This window comes from Primulina eburnea, chromosome 4 (assembly GCF_022965805.1).
Source record: "Primulina eburnea isolate SZY01 chromosome 4, ASM2296580v1, whole genome shotgun sequence".
NCBI lineage: Eukaryota > Viridiplantae > Streptophyta > Magnoliopsida > Lamiales > Gesneriaceae > Primulina > Primulina eburnea.
This window is the reverse complement of record NC_133104.1, coordinates 41526560-41553511: the sequence shown is the minus strand read 5'-3', so window position 1 is coordinate 41553511 and position 26952 is coordinate 41526560. Positions and strand designations below refer to the sequence as shown.

General features: G+C 34.2%; 5 protein-coding genes, 1 long non-coding RNA gene and 1 other non-coding gene across 8 annotated transcripts; 4 read left to right on the top strand and 3 right to left on the bottom strand.

Moving 5' to 3' along the window:
* The first annotated feature begins 290 nt into the window (after positions 1-290).
* Positions 291-2398, top strand: LOC140829051 (uncharacterized). Of its 2 annotated transcripts, none has more exons than XR_012117380.1 (5): positions 291-1442; positions 1521-1560; positions 1663-1756; positions 1836-1895; positions 2063-2398. It is a non-coding gene; the product is annotated as an uncharacterized lncRNA (long non-coding RNA). The 2 variants fall into 2 exon arrangements; XR_012117381.1 differs by lacking the exon at positions 2063-2398 and adding an exon at positions 2009-2033.
* A 491-nt stretch (positions 2399-2889) lies between these two features.
* On the top strand, positions 2890-4238 carry LOC140829050 (CASP-like protein 1C1). Its single transcript, XM_073192006.1, has 3 exons — positions 2890-3498; positions 3658-3760; positions 3890-4238. Exons 1-3 carry the CDS (start codon positions 3338-3340, stop codon positions 4118-4120), a joined length of 495 nt encoding a protein of 164 aa, XP_073048107.1. The 5' UTR covers positions 2890-3337; the 3' UTR covers positions 4121-4238.
* Positions 4239-4890: 652 nt separating this feature from the next.
* Positions 4891-10364, bottom strand: LOC140829048 (probable ubiquitin-conjugating enzyme E2 24). The gene is made up of 8 exons (XM_073192004.1): positions 9845-10364; positions 7270-9284; positions 7019-7156; positions 6260-6670; positions 6115-6178; positions 5839-5978; positions 5463-5774; positions 4891-5385 (listed from the first exon to the last, which is right to left on the bottom strand). Exons 2-8 carry the CDS (start codon positions 8632-8634, stop codon positions 5167-5169), a joined length of 2649 nt encoding a protein of 882 aa, XP_073048105.1. The 5' UTR covers positions 8635-9284; positions 9845-10364; the 3' UTR covers positions 4891-5166.
* Positions 10365-13951: 3587 nt separating this feature from the next.
* Positions 13952-17132, bottom strand: LOC140829047 (large ribosomal subunit protein bL21m-like). Its single transcript, XM_073192003.1, has 6 exons — positions 16646-17132; positions 16345-16425; positions 15428-15529; positions 15166-15240; positions 14878-15011; positions 13952-14274 (listed from the first exon to the last, which is right to left on the bottom strand). The coding sequence occupies exons 1-5, from the start codon at positions 17033-17035 to the stop codon at positions 14895-14897; spliced, it is 765 nt and encodes a 254-aa protein (XP_073048104.1). The 5' UTR covers positions 17036-17132; the 3' UTR covers positions 13952-14274; positions 14878-14894.
* A 4064-nt stretch (positions 17133-21196) lies between these two features.
* Positions 21197-23549, top strand: LOC140829046 (L-type lectin-domain containing receptor kinase VII.1-like). The gene has a single exon (XM_073192002.1). The coding sequence runs from the start codon at positions 21202-21204 to the stop codon at positions 23362-23364; it is 2163 nt and encodes a 720-aa protein (XP_073048103.1). The 5' UTR covers positions 21197-21201; the 3' UTR covers positions 23365-23549.
* Positions 23550-24076: 527 nt separating this feature from the next.
* On the top strand, positions 24077-24149 carry TRNAF-GAA (transfer RNA phenylalanine (anticodon GAA)). The gene has a single exon. It is a non-coding gene; the product is annotated as a tRNA-Phe (tRNA).
* A 557-nt stretch (positions 24150-24706) lies between these two features.
* On the bottom strand, positions 24707-26610 carry LOC140829906 (uncharacterized). The gene is made up of 3 exons (XM_073193192.1): positions 26254-26610; positions 25933-26158; positions 24707-25225 (listed from the first exon to the last, which is right to left on the bottom strand). Exons 1-3 carry the CDS (start codon positions 26503-26505, stop codon positions 24789-24791), a joined length of 915 nt encoding a protein of 304 aa, XP_073049293.1. The 5' UTR covers positions 26506-26610; the 3' UTR covers positions 24707-24788.
* Positions 26611-26952: the final 342 nt, after the last annotated feature.

The following is a 26952-nucleotide window of genomic DNA, read 5'->3' as shown; positions in this document are numbered from 1 at the left end:
TTGTGTGATACGGTCTTCTCATTAATTATATTTTGTGAGACATATCTCTTATTTGGGTCATCCATGAAAAATATTACTTTTTATGCTCATAGTATTACTTTTTATTGTGAATATCGGTAGTATTAACCCATTTCACAGATGAAGATTCTTGAGACCGTTTCATAAAAGACATGCTCAAAGAAAAAAAATGTTATTAAATATCTTCTTCAATCCAATTGGGCTAAAACATGAAGGTTCAACCCAAATTTAAGTTGGACTAGCTCGTTTTTACTTTTGGCGGTCGGCCCACCCCGACAGATTTACAAATTACACGGCAGCAGCGATCGTGCGGGGGAAGAATCAGAGCCTAGAATACTCGCACTGTCAGCAGAAAAGGAGATCTCCAAACGAGTGTTGGAGTCGATTAATCTGAAACGAAAGCGAGTCATAGTCGACGATGATTTTGATGCCGCTATCTCCAAGTTGGCTTCCGTTTTCCGATTATTATTGTTGTGTACTAACAAATTCCATAAGATGATGTAGTTTTAAGTGAAAATCCAGTGACATCAAAGGAATTTTGTGTGCTCTTCAGCATGTCAAAGAGAAGGTGCAAAAGGATGGTCAGAAGGCGAACGAGGAGACAATTGCAAGGCGAGACTCTGCATTTCTCTTTAGATCTAAATATTTATGCTGTTTCTGCATCGATTTTGTGATATGATCAGAATGTGTTGAATCTTATTACGAAGTTGTTGATCGTTATAGTTCCTTGTTAGCTTTTTTTTAAATCTCAGATTTAGGCGTATTTGGATATCTGTTCATGTAGAAGAATGTTCGAGAACAATCGTGATTTCTAAATTTCTGTAGTTAATAGTGGAGTAAGTGTAATTTATCTTGGCAAATATAACATCAATCAGGTTGATAACGTAGAAACGTTTAGCAGGCCATTTCCATCACGTGTTCTTCAGAAATCTCATTGATAAAGGAACCTTGTTATACTTATTTACCCTGAATGCATATGCAAGTTATCAGAATCACAGTATGTTAGTTCACAGGAATATGTATGCATATCAAACAATTTTTGGGTAACATAAGCAGAACTATATGAGTTCAAATAATTTATTCACTTTTGTAACTGTAGAAGAGTGTGCATGCATCGCAAAGAGAAAAAGAAGGTCAAATTCATGTTCACGACTTTTGTTTTCTCATTTTCTTTCTCAACATAAATAGCTTCCAATCAGAATTGTGTTCTGTAATAGAAATAAACCCGCTTCACAATGAGTGATCATGTTCCTATGCATTCACACTATTGATGAAATGCTGCCATGCTGGGTCACCTTGGCTATAAGAATCTCCAAAATTTCAAGCCAGGTCATGCATGACCTTATATGTGATTTTCCTGGCAGTGTGTCTTCAGAGATCAAGTCAAGTTTGGATAAATTGAAATCAAAGCTTGAGAAAGAAAGGTGATAGCACTTTAATTATCTGACTCTTGCCTGTCATTAACTTTGGGGTACTTCTTCAACCATGACTTGCTTTGACAGGCAGAACTTTGCAAAGACACTCGACAAGAACTTGAAAGAGGTAACACACACAGAGAAATGAAAGGGACTTTTATGAGTATTTCAAGATCATTTCGTTTTCCATGGTTCAGTTTAAATGCATGTATTTCTTGAATCCCTGCAGTGTGAGAATCTACCGAAGAACGAGACAACCAAGTTTCAAGAAATTTGTGGGTAGTTCTGCAAGGAGAAAGCTATGCATCTTCAGGCCTTGAAAGGTACTTCCTATGCGTATTATTCATTCATCTCTGACCCTATAAAGAGTACCTGATTTGCATTATATTTCGGTATCGACAGAGGTGATCTCCAAGTATGAAGAAGAGAAGGAAAGATCATTCACACGATACGAACAACTAAGTGAGAGATCTTCTATAATATTCTATTTGGTATTTCCTACTATTATAACCCTTGCATCAGGAGAATTAAAATAAGATTACATTTTCTCGATTGAATACTCTCGGCAAAGAAAGAGAAGAATATGTTAAATCAACTTGAAGTTTAATTGAACGTCTGTTATTTTGCAGGATGATAAAAATTCAGCATTCATTCTAAGGAAGATTCTGGGCTCTTTTCCGGGAAATGCTTCAGACGAGGACTTCCCTCCTGATGACTGGAAGTTGCTCTTCCGATAATTTGTCTGTCCTTTTCTAATGTTGCACTTCCACTGATGCTTTTAAAACAAGACACCTTGTGAATTTCCAGAATTTCTTTAAACTAGTTATTTTGAGACAAGATTAAGTTTTTTTATTCTTTCCTCGACAAGTTTCATAGTCAAACAGGAAAATTTATTTCTCTCTTGATGTTCAATTTCAAAAAAAGGGTGATGCATTTAAAAATTATAAACTACGGGACACGAACAATTTGCCCTGCTACGTATTCAATCGGTAAATTTAATTTTGATACGCGTGTAAGTCATTGTTTGGGTAATATGAATTTTAAATTTTAGTCATTTCTCCTGGTCTTTGAACAAAACCAATGCATACATATGATCTATCTCCATACATACCGACAAAGATAAAGGTGGCAAAAAAAAAAAGTTAGGTCCCATCCTAAGTTCTTAACCGGTGAGCAGTTGAACTGACAAGACAACACTCAAACGGTTTTTTTTTAAAAAAAAAATTCAAAGAGTTGCAAGAATGTCGTAATATTACGTGAGCACTAACTCTATGAAAATGCCCCGAACCAAATCTTAATCAATTGCAATGTTTTCAAGTTTAATTTCTACAACTTACATCATATTAAATGTTTTTGAGAAGATATCAAGTTCTTTAAAAGCAAAATTCAACCAGACATGAAATGAGTAGTGATGCATCTAGATATCCTTTATGAAGATAAGCAATTTATTTTTTTTAAAATATAATATGAAATCAAAACTTTCTTACAAATCGAAAAATATAATTTGAACTCGGGTCTTGGCTTCACGGTTGAGCTGAATTTTGCACACCCATTATCAAGGTCAAACATTTTTACACTTGTGCTGTTGAGCAAGTCAAACTCCAAAAATAATAAGAATAAATAACGAGATCACATTTTTATTTTGCTATATTAAATAGTATCATTAATATTATCTGTCTTTTTCATTAGGTTACCAAGAATATAAGGGCCCCATCCAAGATTTTCAAGAAAACAAATTCCACCTCCCAACTTATCAGCCTTTCCTAACACTCAATTTTCTACCTTAATCCTAACCCTCTTTGCCAAAAAAAATCAACTTTAAATATCTTTGTACACTTCAAGTTTCAAGTTAAAAACATTATTTTGCTCGAAGTAAACTTAATTAACCTGCATATTTATTGTCGATGGGTTTAGATTATAGAGGCAGGATTCCCATGTTTGTGCTGAGGCTGGTGGCATTGGGAGCTACAGTTTCTGCCACATTGATCATGGTCACAAGCCATGACTCCGCTGAATTTTTTAGCGTCAAATTCGAAGCCAATTACAAGAAATCTCCGGCTTTCAAGTAAGTTCATTTCACTGGCACATTTTTAAATTAATTTTATAGTATATATCTTCGTTAATGAACGTACGGCTCCTTGTATCTTTGTTTGAACTGGGAACGGATTTTCTATCAGATTATTTAAAAATGGACGTGTGATCGTAACAGTATTTGATTGTGCAGCTATTTTGTGATAATGAATGCAATAGCAAGTGGCTACACCTTTATACTATCATTTCTCCCAGTTAAGACTTCTTACGGCCACTTGGTCTTTCTTCTCGATTTGGTAAGCTTTCTTTGTTAATCCTTTTTTTTTTCCATAATACTCGTGGAATAAAAGGAAAAAAGTTCTATTTTGTGATTGTAAAAATGTATATGCTTCGAAAAGTTTTATTCGTGCGTATTTTCCTTGAAGGTTATGACATTGTTGCTTGATTCTAGCATGTCGGCATGCTTGGCTATAGGCCAAGTGGGAAAGAATGGAAATAGTAATGCGGGTTGGCTACCAATTTGCGGCCAAGTTCCTAAATTTTGTGACCATGTTACAGCTGCTCTTATTGCTGGTTTTGTGGCTTCAATTGTTTATTTTATCATACTTGTTTACTCTCTTCATAATCTCATTAATTTATTCACTCTCAAGTCTTAGATTCGGACACTGTTTTATTTTAATCATCCATATTTCCTTTTGTCTGTCATGGATTTGTTGTGTCTATGATCCTACTGATTTCGTGGCTTTATGTATATCGTTCTGAGTTGCTAATTAATTCATTGGTCGTGTTTAATTAGATTTATTAACTTAAAATATTCGAAAAAGTGAGCATATCTTTAAGCGTCCAAAATCCGAAATTCTGCTTTAACCCTCTAAACCAAAAAATCCTTGTAAAGTCTTGATATTCATTCTGCGAATAACCTGCTTTTTTATTCCTTCCCGAAGAAAGCGAGTGTGAAATGGACGCCAAGTACCCTGTTGCAGAAGATCTTGGCGGGTAAGGTGGTTGGTTACTCTTTTTACTACGACGCTGTAGAAGCACGCGAAGTGCAAAAAGCCTCTTCTCCCCTTCCAACACGAAAGAGTCCGTCTACCTTGCTTGTCTCAAATAAGGCGTGCAAGCCTGCTCTTTTAAAGAGCAGGTGTTTACAAGTTGGGAATATATCCTCTATATATAATACTGAATGAGTTGAGAGTTTATGCAGCACATATATAATATTGATAACGAAAAATATAATTAAATTAAATTCCCAAAACTCATTATTACTGGGATGAATCTGCGTGCATGTATGTCTGCGTGCATGTATGCATGTGTCTATGTTACCACAATAATTTATAGCTACCATGATATAACAAAATGAATAATGTTGAGAAAAACAGTCATCAACTAAAAATAAAAACTCACATGCATATTCTGTGACGTCTGATAAAACAAGCCGATGTACAGATTTTTATTACAAGCCATCATTTTCGACGAACACTCATCGACAATACTGCAAGCCTTCTTCAGTTTCTTACAAATCAACACACAAACAAAGAGCATACTTAAACTATTCTTCACACATTATTATACATTATTCAAGGCTCCAAAATGTTGTACTCCTCATGTTACACGTATAAATTTTTTTCTAGATATATGAACAAGAAGTGTAGCGCATATCGGTGGAACAAAATATCATAACAGAGCCACATAGAACCTGATATTATACACATACATTGCTAGAGAATGCTTCCACAAGCTTAGGATAGAGCTTGCCAAGCATAATCTTGAATCCAGTGGAGCTTCCTTTCTGATTTTCTTGTTCAGTTTCCCTGCTGCTGAATGGATAACCTACTGGAGCTCCTTCCATATATGCGTTACAAGCCAACAAAATGCTGCTGCTGCGTTGACTGAAATGTTCCTTGACAAGTCCCTCAAAATGCTGTTCGAAATTTCGACAGAACTAAGTTCGAGATTCAAGAATTCATACACAAGACTCGACTTGATAGATTAACATACCTTAGGTGGCTTGCGTAGTATGTATAGCATGGATGTGCAGCTGACAAGAAAAGCATTTTCGTTATAGTTAAGGGAGTTCTTTTCGCCCTCGGCTTTCCCTATCTGAGAATCATAACCCGCTTCGTTGAAATAAGGCTTTTCATTGAGCACCAGGGCCTGGAGAGAAAGGAGGACTTGAAGTATTGTGGAGGATGCTGGATTCCAAATTTCGGTATCTGATCCATTCCATGTGTTGAGAAGACTCAGACAAACTTTTCCCGACTCATATAAGTTGGGATTGATCCGAAGTCCACCAGAGTTATAGTGCACCATCTGCGTAAATATGGAGTTCATAAATAGTGCAACTTGATGTATACAACTAAATTTTTTTACTTACGGGTGGTTCATTGGGATATTGTGGAGGTAGGTGGACATCGAAAAAGAATAATCCATCGTGATATGGAGTCCCGGCACTCCCAACAACTGCAGTTCTAAGCAAGTCTATTCGATCCTCGTACACACGTGCATAAATCATTTCTGTCAAGAACATAGAGAAGCCACATTTCACTGTTTCCCGGTTTCTTGGATGATAGGAGAATGGATTTTCCAAACAATTTAGCATTAAGAATATGTCATCAGATATGTAAAGCCGTAAAAATGTGCGACTTCTCACCTGGAAGATTTTTTTCCAGAATGTTCCATTCTTGGTGAACCTTCTTCAGCCAACCTCTTTTCATCTGTTCGTCAGAACAAATAAAAATTAACCTAGAGTTGGATAAGAGGAGCTGGTTTTATCAACTTATATTTCTTTCTTTTACCTGGGAACACTGAAGGTCCGTCCCAGATGCATTGACAAAGTGGTGTTCCAAGCAACCACTTACAATATCAAACTGCTTAAAAGGTATTGGATGCTTGCTGCAAGATGGTGATGTGGTATCACCACTTGATTCTTTACTTTCTTCTGAAGTAATTGTTTGACGTGTCTCCGAGTCACCTATCACCAGAAGTTGGCCACCGACGTGCATATTGCAAAGTTCCAAGGCATCCTCCCCCATGGGTTTCCCATGATTTCTGGCATCCATAGATGTGCATCTATACGCGCCAACTAATGCTGTACTTAGAGACTGAAATAGGCTTGAAGTAATACTGGTGTAAACACTAAGAGCAGCTTCAGAAAAGGAAATTGAGCCTGAGTCCTTTGAATTGTTGTGATCCAAGCCGAGCATATCCTGGCAGGTATGTGTACCTTTAGCTCTTAAAAATATCTAACAAAGCTATAGCACAATGAACAGACCCAGTAAAACTAGTATTGTTTTGGAATTTTATGCATAATTTTTCTAAACCATAAATATTTCCATCATCTAATCTAAACCCCTCTCCTAAACTGCTGAATCCGTGCCTGTCAGAGATTACGAGGATCATCACAGGCCATCTTTGCCCAACTGCAAGTGACTGATTCTTTTACACTTTTCGCGAGAGTAGCAGGTATTAACTGCTACAAGTTTTACGTTCTTGAAAGTGTAAGATAGTAAATATTCATGCAACATACATAAAGGGAGAGAGTATCTTGGTGCTACCTTTAGTTTTTGGCCTAACGACTGGTTGTCCTTCACTTGAATAACCTCATTAGGTTGCAGAACATTTTCACTGCTGTGCATAGGAGTAGAAGTCGTCCCTTCACACTTATCAACCTGATAGATCTCATATGGTGCAACCTGTTATGATGTTGAATATTTAAATTAGTACTTCAAGAAAAGTGCGGATATGAATTTTTGAATTTAATACCGAAGCAGCAGAATTTTAATAACGAAGTACCCAGAATGCATACCTTACTTATGGTACCTGTAGCCCATTTTACTTCAATTTCTCCATTTATTAAATCAAGTATAATCCCAATGCGAGATAAGAAAATATTTCTGAGATATTCAGACTGATCGCCGCCATTTTCAAGGTCAGAGTTTGTCAACGAACTGCAATCTGTGACACCACCAACACACCAACCCTTCCTAAAAACTGCATCCCCTATGCAATACGAATGATCTGGATGCTCGATCAATTCGTAAGCACTCACAATCTCTTCCACGTGTATTTTGTCATCAAAAGTTTCATTCACAGAGGACTTGCACCATTTCACCTTTACCATTCGTTCTTTACAATCCACACATCTGACAATACCTATTTTTTTGTTTTCACGAGCCTGCAAATTGTCAACTGTTCCCTTTTCCAGCACAAATGAATCTGGCAAAAAATCATGGACATCAAGAATATTGACTGGGCGTAGTGTACATGAATCAAGTCCTAGTGATTGGCTGCTATCCTGCCACTGTACATCAACCATAGTCTTTGTCTTCACAATAACAACAGTCTTACTTTCACTTGCTGTTTCAGGTTTCTTATTTCCTTCAACCAGCTGAGACGTGTATAAGCTTGGCAAACTATGCTCATTTGGAAGAACACACCAATCACCAAGTTGCCAATTTCCATAGGGAAAACATGGCAAAAACGATAAATCTCTTGAATTTTGCAAACGAGGGGGAGCCGGCCATTTCTCGCCGTTTATGCCAACACAATCAAGCCAATCAACATACACTAACCCAGCATCAACTTTGCAGACGGTTCCTAGATCTCCTTTACCCCTTCTGTCACCACACAACCAATTAGTTGACTTAGAAAAAGAAGACTCGACCTGAACTCTTTGACCGGGATAGAAAGGATACTGGGGATCTTCAACAGAATCTGAAGATAAGGAAATAATCTTCTCTGGGCCATTGGCGGATAATTGGCTCTTTCTACCATCGTCAAATAAGACAGTCACGCTGTCAGCTATCTTTTCAACTTTTCCGAGCCACATTCCACAAACCACAAAGTCGTTAACTGAAATAGGACGTATTTTCTGGAGTTTCTCGGAACTGATATTCTGAATTTTGCTTCCAAAAATGCTCTCCAAATCCACAACCATGTCCACATTGATGACCTTTCCCATTTGCCCTGATGGGTCCGATGCCATGCAAACAATGTCCCCCTGCAGGTATCGGTGTTCAAACAAGAGAAAATCATCAATCTTTTCGATGGTTTCCTCAAGACTTGAAAATATAGAACGGGCCTGCCCTCCATATAAGGATTCAAGGTCGTCCTGATCATCAGAACTGCTGGTTTCGCTGTGGCTATCAAAATCACTGAGCAGAGAATCCATGGTACTGTTTCTTGATAGACAGATGCTGTAGTCCACGAAAGATAATATCAACAATAGACAGATTTTTTTCAGGTTACCTCTACGGTTTATCTCTGCTTGTAATCCATCTATATAGAGTTTCTCCAGTGATGGAGAAAAAATGCCAAAGGAGATTTGCCCACGAAAGGAATCAAAGGAAGTCTATTCAAAACTCTGGTTCCCAACTGAGATTGTACAAAAAGTATCACAAAGTTCTACCAATAGATGCGGCCAAATTAGTAAAAGAAATCCCAATTCAGCAATCAAAACAGTTGGAGTTCAATCTCATGAGTTCTGGAAATTTCTTGCTGCCCTCCTCAACTGTTGATGCAAACTGGCACGGCCTAGCTGGAGTTACTATTGGAAGATAATATATGTAGTTCAATGGCTTGAAAGAAAGTTCTGGTTCTTTCTGAAGCCAAAATTTGCCAAAGGAGATTTGCCCGAGTGTAGCCAATTTTCAGTTAGCTCCACTTTACACCAAAGAAGTGAAATTTGCCTCTCAAACAAGTGAAAGTTCAGGTAACATCAATTAATCACTGGACAATAACAGAAATCTGATTTTATTGTCTGCAGCATTACACTGAACATCTTGGCTTTTTCACATGGCTAACTATGCATAAACATGAAACCTGCATGTGCACAATATAATAAAATAGATAATGTAAGCAGAGAACCACTCAATGTACTTTCAATCTACGCAATTTTCGCTTTACTCTCAACAAACAAGCCATTAAGTACTAAAGCTAATAACTTGGACATCAGAACAAGAGTAAAATAAAGATAATCTATGAATGAAAATAATGAGCATCCCTGTAATGAATTGACTGAAAGATGACGAGGGGCTTCTTTGGAATTCTCTCTATTATTCCGATCGAGTACCGAAATTCTCACGAAGCCAATACAATTGACATGAATAGAAGTCTCACAACTATCTATCAAAATGGTATCAGAGTCCAAATAAAATTCTTCACAAGTTTCATTATCCTGTCTGTATATTGAATAGTACTAAAATAACACATGACATATTAATAATGAATACATGAACATCAGGATCTTAACGTTCCATCCGAGACGAAAATCATCATGTAAAACATGAAAAGAATGACATTTAAAAAAAAATAACAACAAAAGATAAAAAATAATGTGAAATGAAAATAAAAATAAAACTCAAGATGACAAAAAAGCTTACCTGTTTATAATTTTACTGAAGGTTACTGAACGAAACACTTAAACCCAAAAGAAGAACACTACCAAATGTAACCAGACAGCACTAAATCAGAAACCTCCTCCTCCAAAAGCTGTCAGAATCCAATAAAATGGAACACTGACCACCGCCAAGTTAATTTTCTCCCACTTTGTTCAGTTCTTTAGCATTATTTTGCCAATTTTCCCGCAAATTCTTGGCCAGAGTCCACAGCAAAAAGGGAAGAAAAAGACAGATGATGAATAAATGGTTTCGACGTAAGAAGAAAAATAAAAAGCAAAAGCTCGAGGGAATTTAGAGAGGCCAACAAGAGACCCTCCAAATTCCCTCCATCAGTCCATTTTTGCAGTTCTCAAACATGGCAAAAGATGATTCTTTTTCCTATATTCTTGAAGAAAAAAAAGCAATACTCCACTTCTTTATTTCTTCCGTGTGTTGTGATCATCTCAGTGTATTGCGTAACGGTTGTTTGGGGACCGGTAATTAATCCATAGGGATCTTATCGAATACAAGGAATATACCATAGAATGTTTTAATTTTTGTTATATTATATCGTATAAAATCGAATAGTAAATTTGTTTTAAATCTTAAAACCTCTTCAATCATTGTCACAAAAATTATATATTTGTACTTCCTTATTAAAAAAAAGACTTTTCATTTCATAGATCCACATGTTTTTTTCGGATGAAAATCGCTACAAATATTACAAATATGATATTAATATATGATATTTAAATACCAACTGTTAATGAGTAATCAAACTTGTATAACAAATATTAGTATTAATGACATATTTGTCTTTTCGCATAAAGTTAGTAAAAACATTGAAATATGATGCTAATGTATGATATTGAGTATCAATTATTTTAGATTTAATATTGATATATGATTTTTTTAGTACTCAAATATATGTAGCAAATGTTGATAATAATAAAATTGATATTTAAAGTCTTATCTTTTGTATCATATATAAAATAATATAAGTAAAATTTTTGTGAGACGGTCTCACAAATATTTATCTGTGATACCTGTCAACACTGGTCATATTTACAATAATAAATAATATTTTTTTACATAAAAATTAATATTTTCCATGAGTGACTCAAATAGAAAATTTATCTCACAAAATTGACTCGTGAGACCATCTTACAAAAAATTTGTTTTAAAACAATTAATACTCAAATATTATATATCAATACCATATTTTTTATATGTTGTACCTATTTTCATTTTTGAAAACATGTGAGCAAGGGAGTGTAAAAACATATATTTTTTTTTTTTTTTGATTAGAGAAGACACACATATTTTCTTACAATAATTGAATACAAACTTAAGTTTTATTATGAGGATTTAAAACAATTGCACACATTATTTATCTATTAAAAAATTAAAATAAAAACGATTTATTTCTCTCTCAAAAAAATAAAATAAAACGACTTCTTTCATATTCCAATTACCAAGATTAATCTCTCGCCCTTCCATTTGTTTAAGGTCATTAGCATTTAGCCCTTCAATTTGTTTGTCATCTTGCTTACCCTCCCATATTAGTAATCGCATAATTTTTTTTTGAGTAAGTCTCATGTGAGACCGTCTCACAGATCATAATCTGTGAGACGAGTCAACCCAACACATATTCACAATAAAAAGTAATACTCTTAGCATAAAAAGTAATACTTTTTAATGGATGATCCAAATAAAAAATCCGTCTCACAAATACGACCCGTGAGACCGTCTCACACAAGTTTTTACCTTTTTTTTTACAATAAATTTAATTTAAGTACATGCTTTCGACTATGTAATCAAGAGATATGAATGTTCAAATTCGTATTATTATTAAAACATAAATGATATAGATTGTTGAGTTAGGTGGTATTAACGGCCAAACTCTATTAGTGAGGGTTCATCATCCCTCACTACGAAAAAGTTTAAATTTTCTATATATTTTTCCTAACTTATGCAATCTAAAATTTTCAATTTTTATTGTAAAATTTGAAAGTTTATATTATAATTAAAATCATTATTCATAACAAATTTGTTTTCTCTCTTTGGTAGGCCGTTGACCATTATAAAGGAAAACATAAGCTTTAAATGATCAATCAGATAGTTGATTTAGTTGAGTGTGTAAAATTTGAGATAAAAATCTTCTCAATTTGTGTTTGTCTGCAATATTCTGCGGATTTATATTGTATATGTAGATTGTAAGCTACTACGCATATTGAGTATTGACAAAAACTTGTGTGAGACGGTCTCACATGTCGTATTTTGTGAGACATGTCTCTTATTTGGTTTATTAATGAAAAAATATTACTTTTTATACTAAGAAGTATTACTTTTTATTGTGTGAGACCGTCTACAAAAGACCTGCTCTTGAGTATTTTCCGGATGCACATCTAAATAATAATGACAGTAATTCCTAATCATCAAACAAAACTAAATAATAAGTTTTAAACGTTATTGTCTGTGACTGTGCTAATAATAAATCACTGTATGAAACACTATGTTAGTTGGAAATACCACATTGCAAGTGCATAAATTTTACTACTGAAAATGACATACATAGGTCTCGATGTTACGTTTTGATGTAAAATATTAAAAAAAATGTAGTATTAAATTTTAACGAAAAAAAACTAAAATATAGAAGAACCCTTTTCTTTAAAAAGAGAGAATATGCTCCTCACAATTCACAAATTTTTCCACTTCTGTTTATGCCGTGGCCCTTTTAGATTGTCATCTTATTTAGTGGATTACAAAGGGATTCAACACTTGGTTTTTTAGGGATTTCAATCGCCTGTTTTTGATAAAGTGAATGATATTATGGGCCATAGCGAAAACTTGGGATCTGCTTTTCAATCGAGCACTATCTATATCCATTTCTAAACCGTCCAAATGTTTGGGGATATATCACACTTGGGACAAGAACTATTATGCATCTTCATCATGATCCTATCAAGAAGGTGGCAAACCTATGAATCGAGCCATTTTCTATGTATAAAATAGTAAATATGTCACACTAAAAAGGCAGCACTTGAGTCCACCTTGTTGGAACTGCTTGAGAAAATGTATTAAGATTGGAACTTGGGTATGCTTTTTAAAGCAAATGAGAGTATATTTTTGGTGTTTTTGAACTAATGGAAACAGTTGACAGCTTCAGGAAAACTATGCCACCCCACTTTTAAAATAGTTGTCTTATTTGTTGACTTTCTTGTTTGATTCTTTTATATTGTGAGAGATGATAGATGGATCAACTATTTCTATTGTATATGATAAAGTTTATTAGGAATATGCAAAGCATATCTTTGCGGACGATTCCCCTTTCATGTGGTAGCATACTCATCTCTTTCGACCCATTTTCCTCTTGTTGGTTGACGGAAAAGATGGTGGATCATAAGGGGACGCCTAAACACAGAGTAGGCTTAAAAATCTAACTGATGTTTTGGTTCTTGTAAATTGTAATTCATGCAAGAGGCTAAATCAAATTTACAGTTTTTGACTCGGTTCAGTTGTCTTTATTCCAGGGGAAAATATCACTAATGCATAAGCCAATACCTATAATAACCTAAAAAGGTTCAATTTTTTTATGGCTGCTTTCTGTAATGGGGATTAAAATACATGCATTTTAAGAGTGGAGAAACTATTAATATGACACAGAATTCCATTATAGCATCACGAAGTTTCAAAAAGGGTTCCTCAAAATGCTTTAGAAAAGTTATTTGAATATTATATTCCTGGAGCTTTAGAAGAAAGTTACCATTAGAAGGTCTCCGTTAATTTTATAGAATACTAATGATTTGGCACACGGGATGTGTGTGATTAATTTTTGGTTTTTGGAAAGATAATTTTTGAAACTTATACGATGATTTTGTAGCTAAATTAAAGAAAGCAGGTTTTCCTTATCTTCGAGATTGTTTGTTGCATCATTTTAGTTAAAATATAAAGGTTGTAAATGTAAATTTTGTTTGATGTCATATTGACGGACCAAATCAATTATTATATATAACTTAACCAATAGTATAAAAGCATAGCCATTATTTAAACAGAACGAGAAAGATTTCACTTTATAAAATATAAAAAAATTGGAGAAAACGAGATGCAAACATGACATTGATTTTAAAAAAATTCATTTGAAAGGATTACATCATCCCATGGGAGGCAGTGCACTTCCATACTTGAAAATTTCAACAATTAAGAATAAATTAGCATTACACAATTATTCAGCAAACGTAGCCGAAAGATAGCAAGTTAATATAAGACTAAAATGTTTCTTGTAAACCAGTGACTATAAAATCTTGACTGGGATTCACTCGATCAAAGTTTCTGGAAAAGGGACTCCCATCTCGACACCATCGATAATTTTCGGTGTAGTTTCAGATTTGGAAGTTTGGAGACTTCCCACTTGCCAGATATTGCATCCATAACTGCTTGCAAGACGTTCATCCGGAGAATAAAGAATTACACGTTTGCCGGCAAAGGTAAAAAAGTAATAATGAATTGCCTTCGATAAATACACGAACGATGAACAGCCATGGGAATTCATGACCACGGCCTAGAAAATAAAGTAATTTCAAAGAGAATGTAAGCCACACATTCTCTAGTCATCAGAGGTGCTAGGTGCATTAAGGCACAATTGTTCTGGGACTTGAGCTCAAATACTTTATCAGAGGAACGCTCAAGACATGCCTTGAGCCTTAAGGTGGACCAGGCACTAGCTTTAGGGCCAAGGCATGCGCCCAGAAGAGGAGTGTGCTTTGGCACCCCCCCTAGTGCAAGAACTGTGGCTTAAGCCTGTACACAAGGCTTATGGATTTTTAACAAATACGAAACATCATACTTTCTTCCAAAAAAATAATAATACTGAATTGGAAGTTTTTCGGTCTTTTTTTTTTTTTTGATAAGAAACAGAAAGTTTTTCGGTCTTTAACTAACAAACTTGACAATATTTAGATACAAAACCTCTATAAAGAATAAAAAATGACGAGAAAGTCAAAGGTGTTGTAACGAGTCATAGGTAAAGACTCTACCATGCAAACTTGGAGTTCTAAATAGCTGCAATCTCCAACTTCCTCAGCTTCTCTTTTTTTTCTGTCTTTAAAGGTATTACCTTTTCTGGCTTCTCAATTCCTTGTATATCTGTTATCCTTAACTTGGTCAACTCCTAAAATTTCCAAGGGAAAAAGTCAGATTCTTATTTTCAGAAATGAACTACAAGTTCCAAGCACTGCATTAAGAAAAATCACGATAAAAAAGTGAAGTGACATAAATCCATCGAGATTTAGCAATGGAATCTATCTAATAGAAATCCCAATTACCTGTCGATGACCTTTTGTTCTTCTATAGTTTTTCCTTCTCTTTTTCTTGAATATAATCACTTTTGCATCTAATGCCTGCATGATAAAAGAAACATCAGAACTTGAACTTCTTGGATAAAAAATCCAAGACGAGACGGTGAAATTTTGAAAAATGAAAAAGAAAAGGCAGGCTCGCAAAATTTTCAAGTGTAAGAGATGAGTAGTCAGATGTCGGAATCAGCAACCAATGAGTAAATACTAAACATAATCTAGAATCTCTTACATGCTCCTCGACAACAGCATGAACAGCTGCATCAGGCAAAATCGGTCGGCCAATGATTGTCTGTGACTTTGAGCCTAACATAAGAACCTTATTGAGAATCAACTGCGAGAACATGTCAATAAAGAAAATTAATTCAACTGAGACTACACCAACTTCAAGCAATTAATTAGCGCTGGTCACTTAAAAAAATGAGTAGAAAGATTGATAATTAGATCAACAGAGATACAAGTAAAACTGATTTTTAGTCCTCTTAGTTTCAAAACCATTCGACTGTCGAAACTTGTAACACCGGGGGAAAAGATTAAGACTTCATTTTTTCAATTACCTAGAGGTAATACATAGAAATCAAAACAATATTTACAAGATATTAAATTTCATCCGATGCAAGTCCAGAATTGTGCACAAAATTTATATCCTAGCCCCAGCCCTAGTCCTAGATAATAAATATTAGAGTTTTCCTGTGAATACTATGCAAGGATGAGAACCAGATTGTCGTTTTACATAAAGCAATTTAACCAAGAACGCCACAAACACATTGATACTTGAAAAGGATTTCACCTATTCACCTAATGATGAGGTTGCTGTGAGGGATAAGATAATGCAGTTAACACCTTATCAGATAAAGTTGTAACTTAATGCTGACAAAGGCTTCAGAGAACAGGGAACATAGGCTCAGAATCAATCGTTTTGGCCCAATAACAGGGAATTTAGGACCTTACTAATAAGTAATAACCAAGACCAACTTAATAAATATGACCTCCGATCCCATACACCTTAGAACTCAAATTTCGAAAACTCGACCTTGCAGGTAATGGGACAATCATAACCTTATTCTTTAACATCGTAGAAGGAAGATTAACAACAATTCTGGTATATTTGTAGGTAGAACACCACAAGCTTTCAAATACAACGCTAACCTTGTCATTGACATCACAGAACTTCAACATCTCTGTGAAAATGCTATCCCCGTTGCTCACTTTAAACTGATGCGACCCAATCTAAGATATTAGAAATTAAATGGGATTAATGGGAATAATGATCTTAATCTTAAAAACTAAAGGGGCTTGATTGGAGGAAAAACATAAGATCAAGGTCTTGTGCAGACATATTCAAAACAAATATCTAATTCAATACAGTAATCATAAACACAACATTTTTGGCGAAAAGGTACAGAGACCCAGCTTTGAAAAAGAAAACCAAGAGCACGTATGAATGGACCTGAACAATTGCGAATACGGGTTCGTAAGGTTTGAAAACCCGATCAGATTCTTGGAGCGGACCAATGACTTTGTACCCTATTTCAGCAGCTTCTCGGTCTTTATCCTCAGGTGACAAAACAGCTTCCTCATCCCCAATTTCAGCTTCCTCTTCTTCATCGTGAGTTTCATCACTGTCGTCGTCATCATCCGTGGGCGTGGATGAGAAATGCCGGGAAAACGGAGAGTGGTCTGAAGAGGCAGAAAAATATTCGCAAATGCGATTGATAGGCTTCGGGTTCTGGATTTGGTGGAGGAAGTAGATTGAGGCACGGGTATGAGAAAGGGGGATTAGGGTTTTAGATGACCGGAAATAACGGGTCAAGGATTGAAGGCAACGTCGAGTTGCCATTGTTGTCACTTCCCCGTGAGTTCTTTTGCGGGGTTTTGAGTGATCTGAATCTAGGGTTTAGTTTCTCCTTGAAATCGCGCTTTCTGTTTGCGCTTCTTCGTTCCTTCATAGGGTTTTAAGTTGATAAATAAAAACAAAATAATTAAAAAATAAATATTTCTGATTTGAAAGATTTGAGTTGTTTCATTACTAAATAGGTATAATTTTTTGCAAACGTTTGGTCTTACAATTGGTATTAGAGTCAAAATCATGATTTCGATTACCATTGATTACATAGAATGCAATTATTAGGAAGGAGATTGTTGATTGCAATAATTGTCTCTATTAAATAGAGCGATCGAACCACGACGATTAGATTATTTTGCGGTTTAAACGAGAGGCAGTGGTAACAAACCCGCCGCCTCCTTTTATTTATTTGTTTCTTAATTTTTTAAATTATTAAAACCATATCATTTTTAATTATTATTAATAATTATGATTAATAATAATAAAATATATGAAATTCTACTTAAGAAAACATATTGTTATTAAATTATAGACATAACAAATAAATCAGTTATATAATAATCATTAAAAAAAACTAAGAATTATAACATTGCGAATACAATAATGATACATTGTTGTATCTCGACAATTATAGCATATATGCATTATTAGTTGCTACAACGTACATTAACTTAAACATTCAACGGTTTATAACTTTTGAATGTGACCTAAATATTTAGATTAGATCTAATCTAGAATCTCGAAGCTTCTAATATTCAGTCTGATTAAATATGTAAAAATGTAACATTAGTTTAAGGAATCCCACACGCACAAAAAAGAAGAAGATACAAATGGAGACATAGCCATTGACTACAAGTCTCATCCTGGGAAGTTTGAAGGGTCGCTTGTTCATAATTCGAAATTCCTCGTCAAAATTTCGCTCCATGCTCGTGTCATTTTATCACACTGATGGTCTTTCCTCTCTTTCCCACGTCCCTGGAAGCCGCCTTCACCGGAAAGCTTGCTAAAAAATAAAGTGATAATGCAAGTACAATGAAAATTTATTTTAAAAATTAAGATTATTTTAATAAAATGAATTAAGTTATATGATTGATGAATTTCAAATACATTTTCGTCGTTTCAAATAAATAAGATCATAAACTTCAAATTTTTTACTTCAAATATTTCGTGTTAATTGTGATTAATTTCAAGTTCACTCGTCAATTATACTTTATATATTTTACCTATAAATAATTAAAAAATAAATTTATTATTTCATATATTTTTTCATTATTAACAATAAAATTGTAATCAAAATTCATATATTTCAAGAGTAGGTCTTTTGTGAGACGGCCTCACGAATCTTTATCTATTAGACGGGTCAACTCTAACGATATTCACAATAAAAAGTAATACTTTTAGCATAAAAGTATTATTTTTTTAGGAATTACCCAAAAAAGAGATCCGTCTCACAAAATACGACCCGTGAAACCGTCTCATACAAGTTTTTGCCATATTTCAAATTCATTCAGTGCAACCTAATATTATGCAATAAAAATTGTCTTCTGCATGCTTCTTTTATCGTTTTGAATTACACACTTCTAGAGGATGAAGAGGTATAGATCATAATTGCAAGGTGAGATTCTTAGCTTGTGTTAGATTATTTAAACGAATAAAAAGTAGTTAGATTTATTCACTTTATAACTCAAAATAGCCAAGGGTGGTATTTATGTTTTTATGTAGGATCGAATGTTTGCTTTACCAAGAGCAAAAAAAATAATTAATGGTAATAATAAAGTTCTAATTTTTTAAATCTAATAGCAGCTTAAGATTTAGATGTTGATTGCTCTCAAACATGGGTAAATACTCTATACTGCTAGTCTATTTTTCAATAATTACACTATTTGTATTCCACGGAAATCAAACATCCTCACAGTCAATGAAAATCAAACATATAACTTTGACTCTGACATCAATACATGTTTAAATGTTTGTCGATTTAACAAAAATTATAGTTAACTATAATGTTGTAACTTTAATATTTTAAATCGAAATTGTGCCTAACTAATAAGTGTCGATTGTTTTTTCGTGAACAATTATTACTTCCAATATTTATACATTCATTGTACACAAAAAAAGGTATGTCACGAGAATTTATTTATCTCAGAAAATTGCATGCAGTCGTCCATCAGATTTGATTATAATTTCAACAGGAATATGAGTAACGACATCTTTTCAATCGTAATCAAAAGTCAAACTGTATCCACCCGCAGATCAATGTCGAACCATTAAACAGATAATGATTTACAATTAAAATACGCCCACAAATATTTTGATTAGTAAATCAAGAAAACAACCTTAAATTTTTTTTTTTTAAATGTGTAATTTCTACACATGTATCCATGAATATAAGGAACGAGTGATATCTTTAATTTTCATATGTTATCATATTTGAATAATAGTTAAGTAATTAATTGTTTTATTCACCTAAAAATAAAATATAATAAGACCAAAATTCAATATTATATAAATATAATTATTATTTATACAAAAAATGAATAAATACTTAATAAAAAAAATAATTGCATACACTATTAATTACATCACTTGCTAAGAAATACTTTAGAACGATTATATAAATTTCAATTTCCCAACTTTAGTCCACGGAAGCAAAGTCCCGACCGGTGTAAATACGATTTAAGACTCCATTATTGACAATCTACGTAAGTTATTATATATCTTTAATTAATGTAGTATTTATTATCAAGTAGCAGTTTTCTTCACACGACTTTTCTTAAATTTCATTATAATTTTCACATTTCAAAGACTTAAAACTCTAACCAATAAGATTGTATTTTGATTTATAGATTTGAAGCGGAAATGCGGAAATTTTTAAATCGATTAGACAATGAATTCCAAATCCCAAATAGTTATTTTTTGATTCATCATAGTCTTTTCAAATCTTACATTTTCTCAACCAATAGCGAATAGGTTGAACTGATTTATTAAATTTTATTCAAGTAAAATTGATTTTAGATTATTTTGAGTTTCACTCAAAAATTCGACTCACAACCTTCTTCTCAATGATCATCAAATTGCCATTTCTTCGTAATAAATAAATGAAATGGTATAATCAGTTCAAACGAGTCGCGGAACATTATTGTAAATGTTTGAATTCAATTGGATTATTATTTTTTGTTATTAGAGCACAATAGGTGCAGGTTTTACAAATAAAAAGTATTATGAAAAGAAATTAAATATTAGAAATGAAATATTAATAGAAAATTAGCGATTTTGGTTTGAGGAATTACTGAAAATTTAATTTGAAGTGATAACACATAATATTTCAAATATTAATTACCGTTTATTATTTGATGTAACTAATGAATTAACTCTTTGGCCGGCCGGCTGGCGGCTTGTTAGAAGATGTATCCGTGGAACAAAGAGTTTCTTTTGGAATAAAGCGAACGTATATTAACAATACTAATAGTTTAAAACCGATTTATTGAAAGTTGACCATTATTCGTGACATATATATTCAGAACCATTGATATATTTTTTTTAAATCATCATTTATTTTGTATATTTTAATTCATTGCTAGGTCTCACACCCTAATTGATTTGATAGGTAGATAATAGAAGCAAGGAAAAAGGACAGATTATTTATTTTATTTTTTCACGACGTTGTTATCATTACTTGTATACTTAGATAACCTTTGGATTAATATGATAATTTGTCAATCACATTATATTTGTTAATCATTCTGATAAAATTATGTGTGAAATGCTCGTCCGAGAAAATGTTACGAGGATGAAACAAACTTTTGACTATTAGTCAAATGATTACTACTCCACCAACTTGAATACTACGAATTATATAATATTGATGCTATTAGTCTAAACCCTTGTTATTATTAGAGGCAAGATATATGTGAGAAATGTGTTGGATTCTTTTTTATTGCAAAAATTGGCTCTATATAAAACTAAGTGATAAATAACAAATGTAGTGTGTGTGTATACATATATATATAAAAGTGGAAATATGATCCAGCATATATGTCAAATAATTATTTAAAGAAAGAAACACGATTTTAGTCAAAGAATTATTTTGTGTTATTGGTATAGAAGGGAGCAAAATAAAAAATAAAAATAAAAAAAATTGTCTACTTAAAAATGAACAAATGTTATTTTCTCTTATTATCATGGAGGTCCGCCTACCTCCTCCATGTCAACCTCTCTGCTCCATATTCACTAGAACTACCATGAAGAAACCATATAACCAACGTATAGTAATGATATTTCTGATCATCATCGGCCGCACTTCCGCCATTGATTTTCTCTTCAATGGCTTCGGTTCCTCCGACGTTTCCCTTTACGGGAACGCCACAATCCAATCCCGCGTTCTGACGCTTACAAATGACACTACTTTCTCGATTGGTCGTGCTCTATACCCGACAAAAGTCGTCACGAAGCAGGAGAATACATCAGTTGTGCTTCCCTTTTCTACGTCTTTCATTTTCGTCATGGCGCCTTACGTGGGCAAGCTCCCGGGACACGGCATAGTTTTCTTGTTCGTACCTCACTCTGGGATTCAAGGTACGACCTCTTCTCAAAATCTGGGCCTGTTTAATTTCAGTAACAACGGACTTCCGAGTAATCATGTCTTTGGAGTTGAGTTTGATGTGTTTAAGAATCAAGAGTTTCACGATATTAACGATAATCATGTCGGGATTGATGTTAATTCTCTCACGTCTGTAAGCGCTTACGAGGCGGGGTATTGGCCTGATCGGTTGGAGGATGACGGAGGTGGTAGTTCTGATTCAAACTCATTCAAGAAATTGAAGCTTAATAATTGGAAAAATTATCAGGTTTGGATTGATTATGTTGATGGTATTGTTAATGCTACTATGGCGCCTGTGGGGGTGAAAAGGCCTAAGAAACCTTTGTTGAGTGTTCCTGTAAATCTTTCTGAAATTTTTGAGGATCAAATGTTTGTTGGATTCACATCATCCACAGGGGCTCTGGTAGAAAGTCACAAGATTTTGGCTTGGAGTTTTAGCAACGATAACTTTTCGTTCAGTGAGGGGTTGATCACTAAAGATTTACCGTCTTTTGAGCCCCCAAAGACTCCATTACACAAAAGAAAAGGCTTCATTGCCGGAACTACTTTGGGGCTATTGTTTTTAGTCTTCGCTTGTTCATTAGTTGGTTTCTTGTTGGTCAGAAGGAAGAGGAGGATAAGAAAGGAGATGGAGGAAATGGAAGAATGGGAATTCGAGTATTGGCCACATAGAATTGCTTATCAAGTGATTGATGCAGCCACAAACAGATTTTCTGATGCAAATGTTATTGGGATTGGAGGAAATGGGAAAGTTTATAAGGGTGTGTTGCCTGGAGGAGCCGAGGTTGCGGTGAAGCGTTTTTCGCTTGAAAACAACCAAGGGATTAGAGCATTCCTGGCTGAAATATCAAGTCTCGGGAGATTGAAACACAGAAATTTGGTTGGATTGAGAGGTTGGTGCAAGAAAGAAAAGGGCAGCCTGATTTTAGTGTATGATTACATGGAAAATGGAAGTCTAGACAAAAAGTTGTTCGATTGTGAGGAAAGCAAGATGTTGAGTTGTGAAGATAGATTAAGGATTCTAAAGCAAGTGGCTTCTGGAGTCTTGTATTTACACGACGGGTGGGAGGCCAAAGTGTTGCATCGAGATTTAAAGGCGAGCAATGTGTTACTCGATAAACAAATGAATGCTAGGCTAGGTGATTTTGGATTAGCAAGAATGCACGATCACAATAAGATGGCTGGCACTACACGTGTGGTTGGCACAGTTGGGTACATAGCGCCAGAGGTGGTGAAGAGTGGCCGAGTATCCACACAAACCGATGTTTTCGGTTATGGAGTACTGATCTTGGAAACCATTTGTGGTAGAAGGCCAATTGAAGAAGGCCAGCCACCTCTTATAGAGTGGATGTGGGACTTGATGAGCAAGGGGGCAGTGGTCAACGGGGTCGATGCACGACTAAGGAAAAGAGATGGGCTCGACCAGATGAAAGTGGAACAAATGCTTCATCTAGGCTTGTTGTGCGCACATCCAGACTCAAATTCGAGACCAAAAATGAGACAGGTAGTGAAAATCCTCGAAGGGAAGAACGAGTTTAACGAGTCCGAAGACGATGATTCGGACATTCCTTTACTTAAGATGATGGAAACTAAAGATTGGTGCATTTTCCCACAAACCTTTGGCGACGATTTCAATTCACACCCAACATTTGAAGAGTTCGGGCAGGCAATGTCTTCGTCATTGTCAAGTTCTTGGTCCAATACATACGTACAAGGGAGGTGAATCTCTTATTATTTTCTTGTCGGTACTAGAGTCTATGGTTAAACATATATTTTCCATACATGAGTTTTTCTGTTTATGAAATATTTCGGACACTAATGATCGAAATTTACAAGGTACTCGATAATGATTGGTTGATGGTGTTTAATCATTTGGTGTAAAAATAATAGACAAAATTATGAGTGATAATCTTAAAAATTAAGTTGCATTTCGATTTTAATATATGTTTGGAAGTGGGTTGAATGATTGTGCATAATTTAACGATGGGTTTGATTGACTAGTTGGTGAGACAATGTTGAGGGTCGTTATGATTATAACCGGGCCGAAGAATTTTGACCGAAGGTTGAACACAATAGGGAAATGTCGTTTCCAGGGATGAACATGAAGTTGGAAAAAAAATTATTATTTTTGGACAGAATTATAAACATGAAAATAATTGTTTTTGCATAAATCATAAAATTCTCCACTTGACAAAAATTTATTCTCTTATTTTTTTTAAAAATGGTAATTTTTCTAAGAAAATTAAAAGGCGAATTTAATCATTAATTGAATTACTTTTAATATGTAAGCCTGGTACTCCAATTTGTGAAACAGTAAGCCGAATATCAGCTCAGTTTCACGAATGATATGTTTAAATGATATGTTTTGAATTCCTTTTCTATGCTTAAATGATATGTTTTTGTTTATAAATAATTAATTCAAAGTCTGGCATGTAGCGGGGATAGCTCAGTTGGGAGAGCGTCAGACTGAAGATCTGAAGGTCACGTGTTCGATCCACGTTCACCGCAAATTTCTTTTTTTTTTTCCCGATTATGGGCTTTTGGTAAAGCCCAAATATGATCTTTCCTTTTTGTCTCTTTTAATTGGCTTTAGGAGAAACCGAAAACTGGTCTGTACAGCCCACACAACAAAGTAAGTAAGTAGCACCATGATATTTGATATTTTCTTTAATTTTGAACATAGGTAAGTAAGTGAAAAATAAAAATTTTGATCCACAAAGTTAATATTTTCGTGTAACACAAAATTTACGTTGAAATATAACGTTTTAACGATTTGAACCCCGATTTAATCTATCTATCATTGAAGTATTTATATACATAGGAATTGATATTTACAATCTATTTTGTGTTATCTACATTTCACTTTATATATAAAAAATAAAAAATATGTCATATTTATTCATAAATAAAGTGCACATAACAATAAATTATCAACACCATAATATATATATATAGACACACAAGTCCGCTAATTAAACACATCTAAGCTATCTATCTTAAATGTGTTTTATCCCAAGTTGGGGAGTCAAACACATTAAGGGGAATATATACACTTTTATCGATCAAATCATAACAAAAGATTTTTAAAATATAGTTTATTCGTGTACCACAATCGAATATGTCAGGTCCAAAATGATAGATATTCATTCACGCAGCTTCAACAGCAGAAGTTCTATACAAATCCGTAAAACTTTCCTTAAGATCCACCGTTAGCAACGATACCCTCGGCCGCGCCACCCTGCCGGTATATCCATATTCCGGCCACATGAGAGTCTGTGCCTCGGCAAACCGCTCACAAGTTTTAAGCCATTTAGCTTTCATATAACGATGCTTTCGCCATGGTCCCATGTGCTGTTTTTTCGCCTTCATGCATCTCTTGGCAGCGGTGCACAAGATCTTTAACAATACCAGAAGCCTCTCGATTTTTCCCACGAAGATTTCGGGGAGGGCTTCGACCAGCTTGTCATATTCCGGGTTTGCTCTCGCCATCTCGAACTCGGCCCGAAAGTTCAACTCGATGATCACCCTCACTTCCCCTTTCTTGGGGTTTGAAGTGTCTATTACATCCACGAATGTGTGTTCGCCTGCATAAACATAAACTTTTTCATGGCAATTGTCTGATTTTTATATAAATGAGGGTTTTTTTTCGTTATATATACTAAAAATATAACTAACGAAAATAGAGAAAATGATGATTTTATATATATATATATATATATATATATATATATATATATATATATATATATATATATATATATATCGACCTGATTTATGAAAAAACATTATTTTTTCATTAAAAAATATTAATTTTTATTGTAAAAATAGATAGGATCGGACCATCTAACGAATACATACTCATTAAACCATTTCACAAGATCCGTCATTTTATTTATTATATTATCATCCTTAGTGGGTTCAAAGTACTTTCCATTTCCCTACCATATCTTTTTTTTATTACCAGCTCTTCATAATCGGTTCAATTTCTCGCTAATCATTATGCTAACAACCATTTATGTTTCTTGATCATCTTAAAAACAATTATGTATACCAATACCATTATTATCTACAAAATAAATTTGTTAATACATATATAAAAATAACGTCTCGCATATGTGCATCATGATGATTGTCTCAGTTGTTAGCCAAAGAACAAAAATTATGATATTTTGGCAAATCATGTCTAATTGATTAAAAACTTTTTGAAAAAAATTTATGACGCAAATCAATGAAAACTTCCCAAAGATGTAAAGCAAGCTAGAAACAGTGGGTATTGTATATATGTATATACCTGAGGGGATATCTGGTGAACTTCTCCACTTGGACCTGCAAATTCCGCTGTTAAAACCAGAACTTTGCAGGCGCCGGCAAACAACTTCCATGAGACATTTCCGGCAACCCTTCTGTCCCGGCTTCCTGCAGGCGCAGAAGTTTCCTGCCTGCTGCGCTTCTTTCAACTCTTCCTTAACGGTTTCCCTGATTCTTGACTCTAAACAACTTGTTCTGGATATCGTAGCCTACAAAAACATTAAACATGTACTCAAAATTTTAGCTTAGAAAAATCCATAAAAGATTGGCGAGCACGAATAAACGAGGTTGTAAATTAAATCACTTGTAGAAGCTGAAGTTGTGTCTCCCATGATTTATTGTCATCGACTTTAGCATTTCCATTTATATTTTCATTTTCGTTTTCTGTTTCTTCTTCTTCATCATTGAAGCTGGTGCAGATAGATGACAGACTCTCAGATTCTTCGCTTAAGAACTCAAAAACTGTGTCGGATAAATTAATTCCAGGGTCACCGGATAACTCAACCTCCCCGATTTCGTAAGTAAGCATCCGGTGGTTTATGCGAATTCTAGACATACCTCCGGCCGCGAATTATTTTGTTGCAATCGAAGACTCAATTCTCTCTATAACATACATTCCCCAACTTGTTGGTGGCATTAAATACCAGAGCGGATGCAGGCTCCGCATATTCCGAGTTTTATTTCAAAATACATATATTTATGAGTGGATATCATGTGAGAATAAAAAATAATATTTTTAATATAAAAAATTATATTTTTTAATGAATAACTCAAATAAGATATCTGTCTCATAAATTTGAGCAGCAAGACCGTCTCACACAAGTTTTTGCCTATATTTATTTGTTTATGATATATATATATATATAATAAATTAAGCATTGACGAATAATAATATATAATTTATTTATTAAGTAACGTAGAAAAATTTTCATATTATATATTTTGAGATTTAGGATATTCCATATAATTATATACGATCGATTGCTTCTGTTTGGACTATAAA

Coding starts and splice junctions, on each gene's coding strand:
- LOC140829050 (XM_073192006.1), top strand. CDS start 3,338: ATGGGTTTAGATTATAGAGGCAGGATTCCCATGTTTGTGCTGAGGCTG. Junction 3,499..3,657: donor AAGAAATCTCCGGCTTTCAA/GTAAGTTCATTT, acceptor TTGATTGTGCAG/CTATTTTGTGATAATGAATG. Junction 3,761..3,889: donor TGGTCTTTCTTCTCGATTTG/GTAAGCTTTCTT, acceptor TTTTCCTTGAAG/GTTATGACATTGTTGCTTGA.
- LOC140829048 (XM_073192004.1), bottom strand. CDS start 8,634: ATGGATTCTCTGCTCAGTGATTTTGATAGCCACAGCGAAACCAGCAGT. Junction 6,671..7,018: donor CGTTAGGCCAAAAACTAAAG/GTAGCACCAAGA, acceptor CATACCTGCCAG/GATATGCTCGGCTTGGATCA. Junction 6,179..6,259: donor CGGACCTTCAGTGTTCCCAG/GTAAAAGAAAGA, acceptor TCTGACGAACAG/ATGAAAAGAGGTTGGCTGAA.
- LOC140829047 (XM_073192003.1), bottom strand. CDS start 17,035: ATGGCAACTCGACGTTGCCTTCAATCCTTGACCCGTTATTTCCGGTCA. Junction 16,426..16,645: donor CCGTATTCGCAATTGTTCAG/GTCCATTCATAC, acceptor CTAATATCTTAG/ATTGGGTCGCATCAGTTTAA. Junction 15,241..15,427: donor ATGCTGTTGTCGAGGAGCAT/GTAAGAGATTCT, acceptor TTTATCATGCAG/GCATTAGATGCAAAAGTGAT.
- LOC140829046 (XM_073192002.1), top strand. CDS start 21,202: ATGTTATTTTCTCTTATTATCATGGAGGTCCGCCTACCTCCTCCATGT.
- LOC140829906 (XM_073193192.1), bottom strand. CDS start 26,505: ATGTCTAGAATTCGCATAAACCACCGGATGCTTACTTACGAAATCGGG. Junction 26,159..26,253: donor CACAACTTCAGCTTCTACAA/GTGATTTAATTT, acceptor ATGTTTTTGTAG/GCTACGATATCCAGAACAAG. Junction 25,226..25,932: donor TTCACCAGATATCCCCTCAG/GTATATACATAT, acceptor ATGTTTATGCAG/GCGAACACACATTCGTGGAT.